We start from the raw sequence: 18,604 nt of genomic DNA, 5'->3' as shown, positions 1-18,604 counted from the left end.
ACCTCGGAAGCCTGGCGGTGGTCAGCAGGCTGGTGGCAGCCGTGGGGCCTCGGGCGATGCCGCAGGACGGTGGGTGGTCGGTCTGGAGTGAAGGGCAGGACCCCCGGCAGCCTCCCGTGTCCGCGCTGCTCCCCTATTCACTCAGCCCCCACTGTGCCCGGAGGCGCCGAGCCGACAGAGGACGTTGCTAACATATTTCTCCGCCTTCCCTGAGGCCAGGGGTGGCCGCGCCATAACTGGTCACCGGGTGTGAGCGGAGGTTGCAAGGCTTAGGGCAGTGATGGTGAACCTGTGACACACGTGTCAGAGGTGACACGCGAACTCATTTTTTTGGTTGATTTTTCTTTGTTAAATGGCATTTAAATATATAAAATATCAAAAATATAAGTCTTTGTTTTACTATGGTTGCAAATATCAAAAGATTTCTATATGTGACACGGCGCCAGAGTTAAGTTAGGGTTTTTCAAAACGCTGACACGCCGAGCTCAAAAGGTTCGCCATCACTGGCTTAGGGGGACCGGCCCTTCCCGTTCGCCTGGACTTCCTGGGGCTGAGCCATGGACGTCCTGCGTCCCGGGACACTCCTTAGTCCCCAACAAACTGGGACGCCTGGCCACGCTGGGAGAGGGCCCCCGGACAGGGCATACGCGGCTGGCCAGCGGCATTTCCCTTCGCTGCCCCTCTGGCTGTCGGGCTGTGGGCTCAGTGTGAGAGGTGCCCATGAGCAAGCACGGAGACAAGAGCCTCCAGCGTGTTTTTTTTAAATATGTTTTTATTGATTTCAGAGAGGAAGGGAGAGGGAGAGAGACAGAAGCATCAATGATGAGAGAGAACCATGGATCGGCTGCCTCCTGCACGCCCCACACGGGATCAAGCCCACAACCAGGGCATGTGCCCCAACCCGGGAATCCAACCGTGACCTCCTGGTTCATAGGTCAACGCTCAGCCCCTGAGCCACATGGGTCGGGCTGGAGGTATTTTCTAACTTAGGTTTTGGTTATAAGTTTAGGTTGAACCTTCCGACCTCCGTGACCTTTGACCACGTTTGACCGTCTGTGAGTGGCAGTGGGCGGTGAGGTCTTGCTCACACCAGGCCCTTCACTCACACCACACGGTAATGCTCGGTAGACGTGGACTCACACAGGTGATGACACAGCAAACTGCAGAGAGGCGCTGGGCCTGGGCAGGGACCTGCCCCTGGGCGGGTCTGGCTAATGTTTCACCCGCAGCTTCCGTGAGCTCAGACCAGACACTGAGCAGCCAAACGTCCATCGCAGCTGCCGAACCAGGAGAGCAAGTCTCTAACCACCTTCGGAAATCAAAGTCACCAAAGCCAGGCCTTGGGACTGTGAACCACCAAGACACGCTCCCTGACCCTACGCGGCAGCATGCTTCCTGCACGGGGGTTTGTGCTCCGCCCTCCCTGTCCGTGTTTCTGGAAGTGGCCGGCCTCGTGCGCCCTGCTTTCGGGGGAGCCGGGGCTGCAGGCCTGAAAGCGTACGTTTTCCGTGAGGGGGCTGCCCCAGGCCCCCGAGAGGGAAAGGGGTGGCCCAGGCAGCCCCCATCTGCCTTCTCCGTGGTTTTCCCTTTTCCACCACTTTCTCATGCACAGAACGAGGCAGCACTGGGCTCACCCGTCCTGTGTCTGTCAGCAGTCCATCCCCTGGTGCTGCTGAGAGTGCTGGCCCGGCCGGCGTGGCTCAGTCACTGAGCGTCAGCCTATGAACCAGGAGGTCACGGTTCAATTCCCCGTCAGGACACAGGCCCCAGTTTCGGGCCCAATCCCCCGTAGGCATGTAGGAGGCAGCCGATCCGTGATTCTCTCTCATCATTGCTGTTTCTATCTCTCCCCTCCCTTCCTCTCTGAAATCAATAAAAATATAAACAAAATAAAATACATATATTTAAAAAAAATAAGAGAGTGCCTGACTGTGTGACTGTAACTCAGCTTTTTAAAATCAGTCCAACTAACCGATAGACATGTGGGTTGCTCCCCGTCTGGGTTTTATGAATGAGTCTGCTGTCCACACACACGGGCGTGTCTTGGACGTGTGTTTTCATGTCCCGAGCAGACTCCTAGGGGTGCGATTGCTGGATCACACACTCGGGAAGTCGAACTCTTGAAGAAATTCCTAGACTGTTTTCCCCAGCGAGGACTGACTAGATGGACACAAGGGAATTGGGGGTGATGGGGTATTCTAAATCGGTAATTATTCCTTATTAGTAATTACTCTAAAGCTGGATGGTGGTGATCACTGGGCAGCTGTATAGACCTACGAGGACGTACACTAGCATCGTGTGAATGTTACCGTATGTAAGCTGTCCCTCAGTAAAGTTGTTAAAAAGAAATATCTAAACACTGGCCAGAAACCTGATGCTATCAGGCCTGGTTGGGGTTCTCTCACAGGGGATGACACCGCGGCTGTGTTCTTGTCAAAGGGCTTTTCTCCGGGGATGCACCCTGAGTGGTAGGAGAGGAGAGCGGGCCTGAGATGCGCTCCACGGGGACCCGGGCGGCTCCAAGATGCATGACCCTGACCACACGGCCATCGCTCCAGCGGGCTGGTGGGAACAGGAGGCTGCTTTTCAGTCTGTCTCCTCTTGTGTACGTTTCCACGCTCTCCGTGATGTGAAGCATGAAAAGGCTGAACTGGGGTCCTCGCTGGTGCCCGCGGGGATCCGGCTGGACCAAGGCCGCAGCCTCTCCTGTTCTGCCTGCCCGGCTCCCTCCCACCGCGACGGCAGCCGCCACGCCAGGCCTCTGCAGCGGCTTCCTGGCCGCAAACCTGGGCCGTGGCCTGGGCAGAGCCCCCACGAAGCCCACCGCTGCTCTCTCCCGGGGACCCCAGCCTCGTGGAGAGAGGGCACGAGGGGAACGCTGGGGCTGATGATGCGGGGTGGGGGGCACCACGCCACCGCCCTGGGGTTTTCGGCTGGATCTGTGGGCAGCATTCTGCAACCTGAGCCTCATGCCCGCACATCCCTGCGTAGGGGGCCAGTGTCGGTCCCCGTGGCGGAGGTAGCGCAGCTCGGGGTGGTGTGCGCCTCCCCCTCGGGCTGGTGCAGCTACAGGCCCGGCGACCTCGGCCGTGACACCCCCACAGGCCAAGTGCCGGCTGGAAGGGGCAGGGCGCACAGGAGGCCGAGGCTGTGCCATGCACACGAAGTGCCACCCTGACGACAGGAACAGCTGCTGGGCCAGGACAGTCCCCTCGCCTCAGACACTCAGGGGGCGGGGTCTGGAGGCCGCGAGGACAAATGGGTGGGGGGGAGGGCCGACACATCTGTGTTTCACCCCCAGGTGTCCCCCCAGGTTTTCAGGGTAAAGACCAGAGAAATAGTCCCCTGGCCTCCGCCAGGGAGGGAGCAGCTTCCTGCAACGCGTCCAGCGCCTGCCCTGTGCCAGCCGCCCGCCGGCTGAGCAGCCTGTGAGTTCCGTGGGGGGCCTCGGGCCACGGTCCTGCGTTCCTTACCCCATGGCTGTTCTCACAAAACTCCGCCTCTAGAGGGGACGTGAGCGAGCTGTGTCCAAGGCCCCATCGTCTCTTCTGAGCCCCATCAGCCCTCACCCGGTTTGCAGCCGAGGAAACGGGCCCAGCGAGGCCACATCGCCCGTCCCGGCCGCACCGCTGGGAACCGTGCAGCTGGCTGGGCCCCTCCCACTGCACCGCATTCTGTTTCGACGGACCCTCCGGGCTCAGAGAACCTTCCAGAAGACACAGCCCCGCCAACATCTTGGCGTGACCTCACAAGAGACCCGGAGCCAGAAGCACCAGCTGTCATCCTGAGGCGCCGTCTCACGCTGCACGCCGGCTGCCCGAAGCCGCTCCGTCATGGAGCCATTTGTCACCAGCAACAGAGGAGTAACACACGGGCCGTCTTTTAAAAAATAGTAATTTTTAAAATGTTTTAATTGATTTCAAAGAGGGAGAGGGAGAGAGAGAAACATCAATGATGGGAGAGAATCATGGATCGGCTGCCTCCTGCACGCCCCCCACTGGGGATGGAGCCCGCAACCTGGGCCTGTGCCCTGACCGGGAATCGAACCGCGACCTCCTGGTTCATGGGTCCACGCTCAACCACTGAGCCACGCTTTGTTGGTGGATCACTCTGCCCGGGCCAGCCCCCACCCGCTCCACGCTCGGCGGCGACAGGTTTCCGTGGCGGCGAAGACTTCCCTGGCGTGGCCCTGAGCACGCGTGGAGCTCTGATGGCAGAGGCGGAGGCTGGGAAGGACGAACAAGCCGCCTGTCCCGGGCCCAGGCCCAGGGTCCACCCCTCCCAGGTGCCCGGGTCTCGAAGGGTCGGGAAGTGCTTCTGCAGGATCATCCTGCCTGCCCGCCTGCCTGTCCTTCGCAGCGGCGACATGCAGGCCTCTCGGGAATGGCCCAGGTCCCGTCCCTGTGCCGTGTGGAGCCCTGGGGACCCAGCGGGGAGGGGACACAGGAAGGACCCGAGGAGGCAGCAGCAGCAGCAGGAAGTGACGCTGTGACAGGAAAAGGAAGCTCGTTGGTCAAATACAGGGCGTCCCCCAAAATGTGCGCACACTGTGACAGCTGGGGGCTCAGTTTTGAAAACGAGGTCGATTTTCATGGACACCGCCAGTACAGTTACCCAGCGTGTGTGCGTGCATTCTTGGGGACACCCTGAATTTCTGAGCTCTAGGCCCTCGTGGCGCTGTGTGCGTGGACGCCCGTGTGCGTGGACCAGAGGCTCTCAGCTATGGGGATCCCCTCCTGGCCCCCCACACTCAGCCAGGGCCGGGGCTGCGGGTTTCCAGGAGGATCCTGTCCGCTGGGCTCTCCCCGCCGCCTTGCACATCCCCACCGGGAATGAGCGTCCAGGCGCGGCCCTCGGGCTCCCCGCAGGGGTGACCCGGGCAGCGCTTCTTGGTGGCCCTGGCTGCCGGCGTGACTCCCTGACTCGGGCAGATGAGGGAGGAGAGGCAGAGGTGGCCACACGGGCTGCAGACCCAGCACCAAAAGGTGGCTCACGCCGCTGGGGAACAGGGGTCTAACTTTGTCCCCATTTAACTAGAGTAGAAATGTAGCCGGTGGCCTCTGAGTCCTGCCGCAGGGTTCTTAATACTTGTTTTGGGTCTAGCACAAGCTAGAGATTTTTTAAAAACTTTTAAATGAAGGTTGATTTACAGAGCAAAATTCACTGCTGTTCGCGAACACTTCTGCTGCTCTTGACAAGTACGGGGACTCCCATAGGCACCACCACGGTCACCCTCCAAAAACATTCCCACGTGTCATGTGGCCAGCCCCTCTCTCCCCAGCCCCCCAGCCCTGGCAAACCACTCATCTGTCTCTGCCTCTGTCGTTTGGCTTTTTCTAGGATGTCCCACAAGTGAAAGCATTTGGGGTCACCCGTGCACAATGCTGTGTGGGTATCCCGCCCCTTTTCCTGGCTGCGTAGTATTCCACCCCGTGGCTGTGCCGGAGTCTGCTCTCCATTCCTCAGCCGAGGCACATGTGGATGGTCAGGCTGTCTCCAGTTTGGGGTGATACATAAATAAACCCGCTGCAAGCATCTGTGGACAGGGCTTTGTGTTGACACACTTTTCAGTTCAGCTGGGAACACATTTAGTGATAGGACTGCAGGTCACATGGTAAGTCAGCTGAACTTCGTAAGAAGTTGCTCAGATGTTTCCAAGACGCTGGGACCCCCTTCCAGCACCCGAGGGCCACTCGGAGCCTCCAACCCGCCCCCTGACCATTAGTGACGCTGGGGTGCTTTCCGCGCGCTTGTCTGTCGTGTGTGTCTCTGGTGAAGGATCTGCGCACAGTCTGGCTTTTTTCATGGACGGTTCTTCCAGGCGGCTCCTCGCCCCTTTTGCACGGGCCTTCACGGCATCTCCCAGGACAGCCCGTCGCGGGGCGCCTTGGGGTTAATGTTGTCCCTCTCGCTTCTGCGGCAGCCTCACAGGCCCCGTCGGGGCAGGAGCCCGGAGTGGAGGCTCCCCTTGCCCGCTTTTCCGCTTTTCCGCTCCTGTTCGGAGCCTGGGAAGCAGCGCCAGCACGCCCGGGCGGCCTGCACATGGGAGGACTCCGCTCCTCGGGCCTCGCTCTTTGCCGCCTGTTGCTGCCCACTCCCTGCCCTCTCTGTTGGAGCTGTCACTGTCCCCATGGCTGCTTGGGAGAAAGGACTGGCGAAGGGTTCCGTGGGTGTCAGCCCTGTGAGCGCCTGGGTGCTCCTGGGGAAAAGAACCATGGAGGCCGGTATTTTGGGCAGAAATCTCTCCACTTCTACTGAGTTAGGCCCGAGGTACCCGGGCGATGCCCACACTGGCCAGTTCCGTGTTGGCAGCTCCCGTCTCTCGGGCGTCTGCACTGTCAGGGGTTTGCCTCGCGGACCCGGCGTCCTGCATGCCCCGTGCCCCCGGGATACTCCATGGAGCTGGTGGTTGGTAAAGGGGTGGCTCCAGAAAGGAACACGGGGCCCCGGGGATCGCAGGCACCGTTAGGCCACCTCCATCTACAGCTGGACACCCTCATGTGGGGGCTGCTGCCCGTCCCCCCTTTAAGGCGCAGGACGGGGTGGTTCCGGCCCAGGAAACGGCTGAGGCCACTGGTTCCAGGACCCAAACTTTCCAGTTAGACATTTAGGGGGCGGGCGGGTTCCCCTCCCCCGACCCCAGGATGGCGGAACGGGCCGCCTACAGCCTGGGGCAGTGGGCGAGGGGGTAGCCCTGGGGCAGGCGCAGTGGCCGCGCGCAGACAGCGCCCCTCCCGGTCCCCGCGAGCCCCCACGAGCCCCCGCGAGCCCTGGCGGACGGGACGCGCGGGGCGCGCGGCCGGTCGCTCCGTTCCGCGGCGGCGCGATCCAGCCCGGGATTCCCCGCCCGCCGCCGCCCCGCGGAGCCCCGCCCCCCGCCGCCGCGCCGCCGCCGGAGGCCGCTCGGAGCTGCGCGAACATGGCCGAAGTCGGCGAGGACAGCGGGGCCCGCGCCCTGCTGGCGCTGCGCTCGGCGCCCTGCAGCCCCGTGCTGTGCGCCGCCGCCGCCGCCGCCTTCCCGGCCGCCGCGGCCCCCGCCGCCGCCGCCGCCCCCGGGCCGGCCGCCCCGTCGCCGCCGCCACCCGCCCAGCCCCCGCCGCCGCCGCCGCCGCCGGGCGCGATCGCGGGGGGCGCGGGGGGCGCGGGCGCGCCGGGCGAGGCCCTGCTGGCCGCGGCGGCCGACTCGGTGCGCCGGAGCCCGGGGCCGGTGCTGGCGCGCCTCGAGGGCCGCGAGTTCGAGTTCCTCATGCGGCAGCCCAGCGTCACCATCGGCCGCAACTCGTCGCAGGGCTCGGTGGACGTGAGCATGGGCCTGTCGAGCTTCATCTCGCGGCGCCACCTGCAGCTCACCTTCCAGGAGCCCCACTTCTACCTGCGCTGCCTCGGCAAGAACGGCGTCTTCGTGGACGGGGCCTTCCAGCGGCGCGGCGCGCCCGCCCTGCAGCTGCCCAAGCAGTGAGTGCGCGACCCCGGCCCGGCCCGACCCCGGCGGCCCCGCCTGGCAACGCCCGCACCCCGCCCCGTCCGGGCCCAGGGGTCACCCCCGGTCGCGGCCCGGTCCCTGCCCAGTCTGGACACGGGTCACTCCTGACCCCACCCGGCCTGGCCTCTGGCCCCGAGGGTCACTCCGCCTGCCGTGGATCCCGGCCGTCGCCCCTGTTCCCACCCCGATCGGGACGCCGGGGTCGCCCCCGCTCGCGTCGGGTGGTGTCGCTGGGGGAGGTGCGGGTCCTCCCCGCACCCCAGGCCCGAGCCCCCCGCAGGAGGGACCAGGTCGGCATCCGCAGCGACTTGGGCGGGAGGGGCCGCCCCCATCCGAGGAAGGGCGGAGGGACAGGACCCGGGGTGCCACTCCGGGTTCGGGTTCGTGGAGATGCGGGTCTGGACGCTCCCCCGGACGGGCCAGGGGTACCCGGCGCCCAGCGAGGGGCCGGCGGGAAGTGAACCCGCGGGGCCTGGGGCGCGAGCTTTGGCCACATCCCGGTGTTCCTCCCGCTCCTCGCGCGCTTCCCCCGCTTCCGGTTCCCACGCGCGCGTTTCTGCCCCCGGGAGCCTGCCCTCCCGAGATCGGGGAAAGCCATTTAACTGGCTACTCATTTCCTCTTCGGCACTTTCTTTTTCGGGCGGAGTCACTGCCTTTCACTCCGCGGCGTGTCTTCCTCCTGTTGCTTCATTCCCAGGGTCTGGCTGCGATCGCTCCTTTACCAGCCCCGGTTCGTTGGTTGGGGGACTTTTTGCTGGTAATTTCCAGGGCCAGACCCGCGCGGTAAACCTCTCCTTCCCAGGGGCTGGGCATGTTTGCTTGTAAATATGCTGTTGAATAATCTGCAGGTGGCAACATCAACAGTGACTCACTGCATTTTGCAAACACGAAAGGCATGCGTTTGGGAAAGCCAGGGCCGGGTGAATGGTTGGCCTTGTTCCGCCCCTGCTGGTAATCACTCCGGGCCTATCTCTCCGGAACCGGCAGGCCTGCCCCATCCCGAGCCATTAAATGCATTTCGGGGGCAGCCACGCCTGTGGGAAGGCCAGGTAAGCCGTGCTCCGCCCTCCCCTGCGGCTCCTGGAGGCCTGTTGCTGCTCCGGCACTTGCTGTGACTCAGGCTCCGTGAGGGCCGGTACCCAGCGGTCCTGTTTCCAGGTTCCCTGCCTGGCGGTGGGGTAGGCGCACACCTCGCCGGGGCCTCGCCGCGTCTGAAAGGCACCGGGTTTCCTCTAACTCAGGGGAGGACAATTGTAGCCAGGGGAGGCAGGCACAACACCGTCTGTGTCTGTGAGGTGGGCTAGGTGTTCACCGTACTCTGCAGGCTGCACCCCAGGAGCCTGGCTTCTCAGGGGGTGCATCACAGGGCCCTTGGGCGGGGGTCGCTGGGCCCACACCCCTCCGGCCTGTGGCGGGCTGCTTGCCGGCCATCCTGTAGGCAGGGTGGGAAATGGACCAGAGCAGGAGCCTGGAGAAGGAGGGCCATGAAGGGGGTGCCTGTGCTGCCTCCTGGGAAGGGCTGTTGCTTCTAAGTGTCAGCGCCTGTTGGCACGTGCGCCCGCGTCTGAGCCTCCACTCCTCTCCCAGGAAACCTACCCCAGTGGCGCTTGTGCTGTGGGTCGGAGACTTGTCTTCCGAGTTGAGGCCAGGCCTGTGCGTGGAGGGCCATCAGGGAGTGTTCGCGACGTGAACGCAGGGCAGCTGAGGTGGACATTTTCTCCCTGGAACGGGAGGTTCAGGACTGTCCACGCGTGGCCCCTCCGGCCTGGCGCATAGCTTTGCCGTGAATGTCTGATGTCATGAACGTCTTCACCGTGGGGTGGAGTCCTGACTCTCTGGGAACTGCGTTCACTGCTCTTGGGCCCAGTGGGCTGCGGTCACATGAGACTTGGGCTCTTTTGTTTGCATTGCGGGGCCACATGCACAGGCACCCCCTACACACACACACACACACACACACACACCCTCCACACACAGACATACACACAGACATACATACACACAGAGACACACACACACACACACACACACACAAAGCCACACACACACACACACACACCCTGCCCCGGCTGCAGCAACTGCCCTGTTCAGGCCAAACTCGGTTTATCTCTGCCCCCCTCATCTTTGTTCCGCCCTCAGTTATTTGGAAGCAAATCACAAATGTCGGATTGCCCTGCCTGTAAAGACTTCAATGAAAGATAAAGATTCTTTTCTTAAAACCTAACCACAGTGTCGCTATCACACCTAAAAAGCTAATAATGATTTCTTCCTGTCGTCAGACACCCAGGCAGCGTTTGGGTTCCCCTTCCTGCTGCGGGATTTTTCTAGGTGTTTGGTCGGGTGCGCACTCCGACCGGTTGGGGTCCGGGGTCCGTTCGCTCCATCTCCCGCTTTCTCTTTCGCTGAGGAGCGAGGCCGCGTCCGGTAAGTTTCCCGCGTTACGGATCGGCTCCCGGTGCCCGTTCGCATGTCCTTCCCCGGCCTTCCTGTGCATTGGTTGTTGGCCCTGGAGGCTTGATCAGACTGGCATTTGACGTTTGGGGCCAGAACTGCCTCCTAGGAGTGGGTGGTGTGTCTGTGAGGAAGCCATTGCCGAGGTCGGCCACGTCTGGTCGCCAGCGCGGTGTGGCCCCTCGTGGCTCCGCTCTGCTGTGCCGGCCCTGCCCCCTGGCAGCACGCGGTGACTGACATGCTATGGATCACGGCCTCTGCACGTGGACCGTGATGAACAGTCACGGTAACCACCAAAGCCTGTTGCTACATAAACGTTACTACGTAAATGAAACCTACAGAACATAGTTTCTCGTTGCTATTCCAACGGGTCGTTGGAAGAAGATCAAATTAGTCACTGACCGTTGGACAAGGAGTTGTTAGAGCGAAATTAATTGGAAAGTGCCCTGGACTTCCTGAGGACGGCGGGTTAGCCCAGTGCCCAGCATCCCAGGGACAGCAAGTGTGTCCCTCCCTCCCTCCCTCCCTCCCAATCCTTCCTGACGCTGTAGAGTCTAGTGCAGACCCATGTCACGGCCCTGGGCGGTGGCTGGTCCAGGACTGGGCTTGTGTGCCCAGTTGGGTCTGCACTTTGACAAGAGAGGGTGTCAGATCTGGCTGTTTCCGTGTGGAGAAAAGAGCTGTGATGAGGGAGGCTGGTCTGCCATGACGTGTTGTGACGTGTGCAGACGTGTGGAGCAGGTAGGGCCACAGAAGCCACAAGGGAGACGGGCTCTCAGGTGGGGCCCGTTATGACCAGAGAGGAAGAGGTTGAGCCAGAAGAGCCTTCTCTGAAGGAAGACATGTTCGGGGGGGCAGCATGTTCGGGGGGGGTGTTCGGGGGGGGCAGCATGTTCGGGGGGGGGTGTTCGGGGGGGTGGCATGTTCAGACAGGTGGCTGTTGGGTAGAGGAGATGGTTTGAGGCTGCAGAACGGAGAGGCTGGTGCTGTGCCCGGACAGCTGGGTCAAGACATGAAATGGCCCTGGCCAGTGGCTCCGTGGGTTAGAGCATCGTCCTGGTTTGATCCCCCGTTGGGGCCTGTATGGGAGGCAACCGGTTGATGTTTCTCTCTCTCTCTCTCTCTCTCTCTCTCTCTCTCTCTCTCTCTCATCAATAAAAATGTATTCTTGGATGAGGATTTTTTCTTTTAATCCTCACCCGAGGATATTTTTCCAGTGATTTTTAGAGAGAGTGGAAGACAGAAGGAAAGACAGAGAGAAATATCAATGTGAGAGAAACACACCAACTGGTTGCCTCCAGCAGGCACCCCAACCAGGTCCCGGACCCGGGAGGAGCCTGCAACCAAGGTACGTGCCCATGACCAGAATCGAGCCCGGAACCCTTCAGTCCGCAGGCCTGTGCTCTGTCCTCTGAACCAGATGGGCTAGGGCAATTTTTTAAAAACATATGAAATGTGGCACTCTCTCTAAATAACTGCTTTTTTCTGGTTTTCTTGCCGGTTAGCAGTTCCTGTATCATAAACATTTGCTCACAGTCAGGCTGTCCTCTTGTGCACACTTACTTCGGAAGCTTCCGGCCGTGCAGCTGGGGCCAGCCCATCGCCTCGGGGGTTTGAAGACGGTGCCACCCTCTCCAGCGCGCAGTTCCCCTGGAGATGGGGGCCTGTCACCCCACAAGGACATTTATGTCGCGTTTCAGAAGTCGCAGGGTGCTGTCTGTCGGGGTGTGTGTGGAGCTGGGTGCAGTGGGTTCATGGCACCCTCTGGCAGGGCGGGCGGCGCAGAGAGGCGCGAGGGTCTCTGCCGTGTCCCCGTTCGCACTTCTGAGAGAGACACGGCGCGTGGCAGTGTGTGCGGGAGACCAGGAGGCACCGGATGTGGACGGGCAGCATGTACTCTGCTGTTCGCAGTCTCGTGGGTGTCGGGAAGGACCTGCTAAGCTAATGACAGCTCCACTGACAGCAGCCCATTTCCATGACCACCTCCATTCCCAGCGCCTCGGGGCAGGGGGGGAGCCTCCTGGAAGCGGGCGGTGCTGCGGCTCCTTCTCCAGGAGCTCCTGGCCGCCTGGGCAGCTGCTCGGGGATGGAGGGGGGACAGTGGGACAGTGGGAGCGACCTCGCGGTGCATAGAGGGGAGCGGGAAGGCATGCGGCTGTCGCCACGAGTCCGACCGAGGCTGGGAGAGCAGTGTGTCCCTGGTTCGCTGGGGCGGCCCCTTGGTCGCGCCCTCGGGCCTCCCGTGCCCACTCCGGCCCGTGGACCACGTGGCTGTCCTTGGACGTGGTGGGATGAGCTGGGGGGGTCGGTCGCAGACACTTCTCCTCCCACTCACGCTGCTCCCGGTGGCCCCCCTCGAGGCGGCGTGCCCAGCGCCGCGCAGGGGGCGGGTGTTTCCCGGCTCTGACTAGGGCCCGTCTGCCCGCCGTCACCTGGAACTGGCAGGCCACGCCGGCTCCGTGTCCCCTCGGGCCCCGCGTTGTGAGGTCCCCCCGCTGCCGGGGGCGCGGTCCCTGGCGCCCACCTGTGTTTATTCCCGCAGCTCGCAAGGTGTTCGGCCGGACCCGGTTGTCCCCGAAGACCTGGGCTGGAGGGTTTGTCTGCTGCTCTGTTAGAAAGTAGAACTGAGAGACTAGAACGTGTACTCGCCATCCTGTTCAAGAACAGCAATGACTGTGCACCCCGATTTCAGAAATGACTTCTTAGGAAAAGGAGCTGTTCCCCAAACCAAAGTGTTTAGAAAGTGTTCGCTTCCTGACAGTCTGTACGGCTGGCACCTCGTCACTGCGCTGTCCTGGGTAAGCGTGTGTGTGTGTGTGTGTGTGTGTGTGTGTGTGTGCGTGTGTGCACGTGTGCGCGCGCGCGGAGAGATGGGGGGAGTCCTGCCCAGTAAGCGTGTGTGTGTGCGGGGAGGGGGGGGTCCTGCCCGGTAAGCGTGTGCGGGGAGGGGGGAGTCCCGCCCGGTAAGCATGTGCGGGGAGGGGGGAGTCCTGCCCGGTAAGCGTGTGCGGGGAGGGGGAGTCCCGCCCGGTAAGCGTGTGCGGGGAGGGGGGAGTCCCGCCCGGTAAGCGTGTGCGGGGAGGGGGAGTCCCGCCCGGTAAGCGTGTGCGGGGAGGGGGGAGTCCCGCCCGGTAAGCGTGTGCGGGGAGGGGGAGTCCCGCCCGGTAAGCGTGTGCCGGGAGGGGGAGTCCCGCCCAGTAAGCGTGTGCGGGGAGGGGGGAGCCCCGCCCGGTAAGCGTGTGCGGGGAGGGGGGTGTCCCGCCCGGTAAGCGTGTGCGGGGAGGGGGAGTCCCGCCCGGTAAGCGTGTGCGGGGAGGGGGGAGTCCGCCTCGTGAGGAGATGGAGTGCCCAGCGAGGAGCATGCGTGCCTTTTGGGCCACGACGTCTCCTTTGATGCCTCCCCCGCTGGACAGCTGGTCCTTGCGGGCCGCCGCAGGTTGGACCTAAACGGCACCAGGGAGTGACCCTGGACGCCCCCTACAGGCTGCCGCTCGGTCTTGCGTTCTGAATACATCTTTTACCTGAAGGGCCAGGCTTTTCGATGTAGTTTAAGTTTTAAACTTGCTTTAAAAGCTGAGTGGCACCGTACATGGAAGTGAGAAGTCACACAATGGCTTCGCGTCTGGCTGAGGCTTGGTCGTCTGTATGTCCGTCCTGGCTGGTTCATGGGGACTGCCCACCTGCCGATCACTTGCTATTCCCCGTAGCCAGGTCGGGGGCGGTGGCCTCGTCCTCTCCCAGCTGGTTCCCGGAGGACACCCTGCTTTCCCTCCAGCCACAGGTGGGGGCCACGGGGGTGGGGCATGGAGCCATGCCAGTGCTCGGAGGCCAGTGACGGGGGTTTGCTGGGAAGGTGCCTCGGCGGGATCTTCGGGAAACCTCTGCGCACGGCGCTGCCGGGTGAGCGCAGGCCGTCGCCTCCTCCTGGCTGCCTGGCTCTCCTGGACGCTCTCGCCTGCCTCCTCCCCGTGGATCGGGGCTGCACGGCGGGCGGAGCTGACCTCTGTCCTCGGAAAAGGCTCTGCTTTCTGTGCCTCTCTCTTCCCGAGCGGACGGGGAGGCGCCGGCGTGCTCCAGCTGCCCCGGCCCTCCCAGGCTCGCCTGCTCCGGCTCACAGATGTTCTGGGTCTGGGGGCAGCATATCGGGCTCAAAAAGTAACTGTACAGCTTCCTGCTGGGAGTCCGAGCCCGTTTTGTCCGCTGGCTGGTGGGCGTGCTGTGGGAGCAGAGCGACCACGCGGGGAGCTGCGGGAGGAGGCCCTGTGAGCCGTGCATGGTTCAGGCTCAGGCTGCGCGCAGGGTGGCGGTCGTGAGGCCCCCCAGAAATGCTTGGGCTCCAGGTGACTGATGCCATCACGGAGCCTCCTAGATGCTACCAGGAGCAACGGCTGGGAAGAGAGTCGGTGAAAACTAATTCCAAACCAATCTGGAAAGAACATTCAAGTGAAACCTGATGGAGCTCATGACAGAGCAGCGGCCGGAGCCTGTGGACAGGAAAGCTGCCCAGAGCTGCTCCTCCCTCCACCCCGGGGACTTCAGCGTCCGGCAGCTTGGCAGGTAGCTCCCCGCAGCCGGGAACAGTGACTCACCAGGCCGAGGCCAAGGAAAGCATCGCTGCTCCGGCCAGGCGCCCGCCGCCCTCTGTCGGCTGCACGCAGACCAGGCCACGGCGGGGACACGCGCTGCCTCAGCTGTGGCACTTTCTCTGCAGATCGTGGGGGGAGCAGATTCCCGGGCCTGCCCACCTGCGTTAGCCAGCAGGTCCCGTGGAGAGTCGAGAACTCCCTGCGCGGTGGTGGTGCGCTCTCTGCGCGGCCCGGTCTCAGTTAGCCTGGGCGTGTGTAGATGGACTGAAGAACCTAATTTTGTTTAGTTTTTCAGTTAATCTGGGTTTAAATAGCCACGTGTGCTGCTGCCTGTGGTGCCTGTGAAGAAGGGCACGCGTGTGGGTGTCTGGGCACGCGTGTGGGTGTCTGGGCACACGTGTGGGTGTCTGGGCACGCATCTGGGTCCCCGGGCACGCATGTGGCCACCACCTTGGTTGGCCCCGCTACCCCGGGCACAGGCACTGTTTCTGCAGTTCCCTTCCCGGTGAGAGACTGAGCGGGGCTGGTCGGGCCTGGTCCTGGCTGACCCACTAGATGGAGCTGCCTGCGGGTACCGGTGTGCGGGAGGCACCTGCGCCCCGCTCTTCCTGGAAGGCTTGTTGCTGGCTGGACTGATCAGTCCCTTGTTTCTGTCGCTCTGAACGCAAGTCAGGTGGACTGCACACCCGTTGTCGCCCCACCACAGAGCTCTGAGAGACGGCCCTGGGATGGCAGGCGAGAGGAGGCCCTAGCTGGCGTGGGACCCTGGGCAGCCGGGTGACGGTGTGCGTGGGTGCGGGTGGCTGTGTGAGAGCCAGCCCTCCCTCTCAGTGCGGTGCTTCTGTCCTTGGACATTTATAAAGGCCTTTTTAAGCGTGTGTGCGTGCTGGTGTGCCTGCCGTCCCACCCGCCGTCTGCAGGGGCACTGTTCGCACCGGTGGCCCTTGCTAGTGTGGCTGTCGTGTCTGTGACTGTGGAGTGGTGTCTGCCCCTCGGGAAGCTGACTCCCGCAAGGACACTGTCGGCTCTGGAGCCAGCGCAGTGCCTGGCGCTCAGAAGACCGCGTGGCGGAGTGTTTGTGTGCGTGTCCAACCTCTGGCGGCAGCTGTTCTGGTGGAGAAGTGCCAGCACCAGCATCTCGCTCACGGGGAGTCCAGGAGAGCGTTTCTGTCCGTGTCCAGGGCACCTTTCACATGGGCATCAGGACCCGCAGGCACCGGCTGGTGACACACACACACACACACACACACACACACACCCAGGCTGCAGTGGTGTCTGCCTGCACCGGGCCTGTGGCAGGGCCCAGAGGGGCAGTGCTGGTGGGCAGATCCCGGAGTGGCAGCTCTCACTCCGCTCACGTGCCAGCGGCCAGAGCTGGGTCCCGGCCACTCCAGAGGGGCCACGTGCCCAAGGAGAAGGGGGAGCGTCTGGTGAACAGCTTGCCCATCTCGGCCATGTTTAGATCCAGTCAGCAAACTACAGTCTGTGAGCCAAATGGTGCCAGCTTCTTGTTTTTATAAATAAAGTTTTATTGGAACACCGCCATGTTTACATGCTGCGTGGCTGCTTAATTGAGACACACCATGTGGCACGAAAACCCAAAATATTTACAGAAACGCTGTGCACACGCACGGTCTGCACCCACTTCTTCTTCTTTTTTTATATATTTTATTGATTTTTTTTTTTACAGAGAGGACAGGAGACGGGTAGAGAGTTAGAAACATCGATGAGAAAGAAACATCGATCAGCTGCTGCCTGCACACCCCCTACTGGGGATGTGCCCACAACCAAGGTACATGCCCCCGACCGGAATCGAACCCGGGACCCTTCAGTCCGCAGGCCGACGATCCATCCGCTGAGCCAAACCGGTCAGGGCTGTACCCCCTTGTTTTATGTCGGCACGTTGACTGGGAGTGACCAAGGCCTTCATGTTGCTCTTTTGTGTAGAGCAGCGGTTCTCAACCTGTGGGTCTCCACCCCTTTGGGGGTCGAATGACCCTTTCACAGGGGCCGCCTAAGACCATTGGAAAACACACATATAATTACATATTGTTTTTGTGATTAATCACTATGCTTTAATGATGTTCAATTTGTAACAATGAAAATACATCCTGCATATCAGATATTTACATGACGGTTCATAACAGTAGCAACATCACAGTTATGAAGCAGCAACGAAAATAATTGTATGGTTGGGGTCACCACAGCATGAGGAACTGCATTAGAGGGTCGCGGCGTTAGGGAGGTTGAGAACCACTGGCCTAGAGAGCCCTGTGTTCTACAGTGAGTTCTGTTTGCCCTCGGTGGTCTCCATGTCGATTTGGGGGGTGGCTATCTGAGGGGGTGTCCTCCGTGTCTGAAGGCTCAGTGCTCACATGCAGGAGGGATGGGCTGTGTGGGCTCATGTCTGTTTCGTTCTTTTTTTTTTGTTGGGGGGGCGGTCTGGGCTTTGTAATTCTAATTATTTTTTTAAACTTTCCATTTTGAAAACTGTTAAGCTCCTAAAAGAGTTCCAAGATGAGTGCAGATAGCCCCTATGCTTCCTCTGGGCGGCCAGGCCCCCGGCCTCGCTGTGCGCCCTGGCTCTGTGCTGTCTGTGTGTGATCGAGGGCGGGTCAGCCTCCCGCGCCCGCTCCTCCTGCAGCAGCTCCCTGAGAGAGGACAGGTCCGCGCCCGCAGTCCCGTCAGGACACCAGGACGGCGCCTGCCACTCTGTGCTCCCGCCTGACCCGCGCCCAGGTCTGCCCGTCATCCCGACAGCACCCTGGGCCCGGCCGCCCCCCAGGCCCGCTCCTGCCCGGCTCCTACCCCGCGTGGCTCCTCCGCGCCCGCTGTCTGGATGGCCCGGCACTTTCCAGAGGCAGGTGTCGTTCCGGCGTCTCAGTGTAGACGCGTCTCATTTGACGGCATCCTGGTCGCATTCGGGGGAGGGGTGTCCCTGGGCCTCGCGGGGACTCGTCTCTGCTGCCAGGGGCTTCTGCACGGACAGACGGCTGTGTGTTCTAGGCCGCGCTCCCTGCTGCAGAGGTGGGGGTCTCTTGCTTCCGCTGTCGCCGCGTTCTTTGTGTTGTCTGCTCTGCCGGGTGTCACTCCGCCCAGTGACACCAGGCGACACCACAGGGCTCCCTTCTCCTCCCAGCCTGACGGGAGGCTGCACGGCCTTCAGAGCGGAGACGGGGAAAAGCCGCGGCTCCCCTCCCGCGGCTGGTGGTTGCCATGGGAGCCGTAGTGTTTACTTGGCGCGCCCTGTGTGATCTGGGGCGGGACTGTGCTCCTGTAGCCCTGGGACCTGCTACACTTGGCACGCTGTGGGCATGCTGTGCCCGCCGTGGGCACCCTGTGAATTGCTGGCAAAATGAATCAACAAACAGATAGGACAGATCTGACTGCGAAAGCAACCCGACCGGAGAAAGGGGCTGCGGCCTTGGACCTGGAGGTGGAGTGGGCGGGCGGTTCTCCGACCCGGGACCAGACCCAGCCTCTCTGAGGAGCAGCCGGCAGCTCTCCCCGCAGTGCCGGGCGCCCTCCCAGCGTGCGTGGCCCCATCTCGGCTCTGTCTGGGTCCAGCACCCCCTTCTGCGTGCACACCTGCCTGCCTGGGCCCTGACCACGCCTGCAGCCAGGCGGGAGGGCGATTCGTTCGAGCTTCTACCTGCCGGTGTCCTGGCCTCAGAGGGACCGGACTGTGAGCCCCACGCTGGGATTTGATGCTTGTGTTTGTTTTTACTTTTTCTTCTGTTGTGTTTGTGTGTGTGTTTTAATCCTCACCCGCGGACATTTTTCCATTGATTACTAGAGGGAGAGAGAGAAACATTGAAGTGAGAGACACATCAATTGGTTCCCTCTGGCACATGCTCCTCCCAGGGTGGGAACCTGCACCCAGGTACACGCCCTTGGCCGGGAATCGTCTCCATGACCCTGTGGTGTGGGCTGACGCTCTAACCACGGAGCAGTCTGGTCAGGGCTGTTTTTATTTTTTCTAATCAATAAATTTATCAAATTTTATTATACCTTCTTGTAGCCTTTGTCTTTTAACAATTTTCAGGATAGTAATTTGATTTTGTCTACTGTCTTCTGAGAAGCC

The 18,604-nt window shown here is 61.9% G+C and overlaps 1 protein-coding gene across 2 annotated transcripts in view; it reads left to right on the top strand.

Annotated features, from left to right (window-relative positions):
* The first annotated feature begins 6,899 nt into the window (after nucleotides 1-6,899).
* FOXK1 (forkhead box K1) overlaps nucleotides 6,900-18,604 on the top strand; it is a 48,858-nt gene continuing 37,153 nt past the window's right edge. Inside the window, exon 1 of one of the 2 annotated variants that reach the window (XM_059699382.1) lies at nucleotides 6,900-7,455. In XM_059699382.1, the coding sequence (XP_059555365.1) occupies nucleotides 6,920-7,455 (536 nt within the window). In that variant the 5' untranslated portion in view covers nucleotides 6,900-6,919. The remainder of the gene's footprint in view (nucleotides 7,456-18,604) is intronic. The other variant, XM_059699381.1, reaches the window with a different exon arrangement.

This window comes from Myotis daubentonii, chromosome 5, assembly GCF_963259705.1.
Source record: "Myotis daubentonii chromosome 5, mMyoDau2.1, whole genome shotgun sequence".
In the NCBI taxonomy this organism is placed as follows: Eukaryota; Metazoa; Chordata; class Mammalia; order Chiroptera; family Vespertilionidae; genus Myotis; species Myotis daubentonii.
The sequence above is the reverse complement of the archived record's forward strand: the minus strand, read 5'-3'. Positions and strand labels throughout refer to the sequence as shown.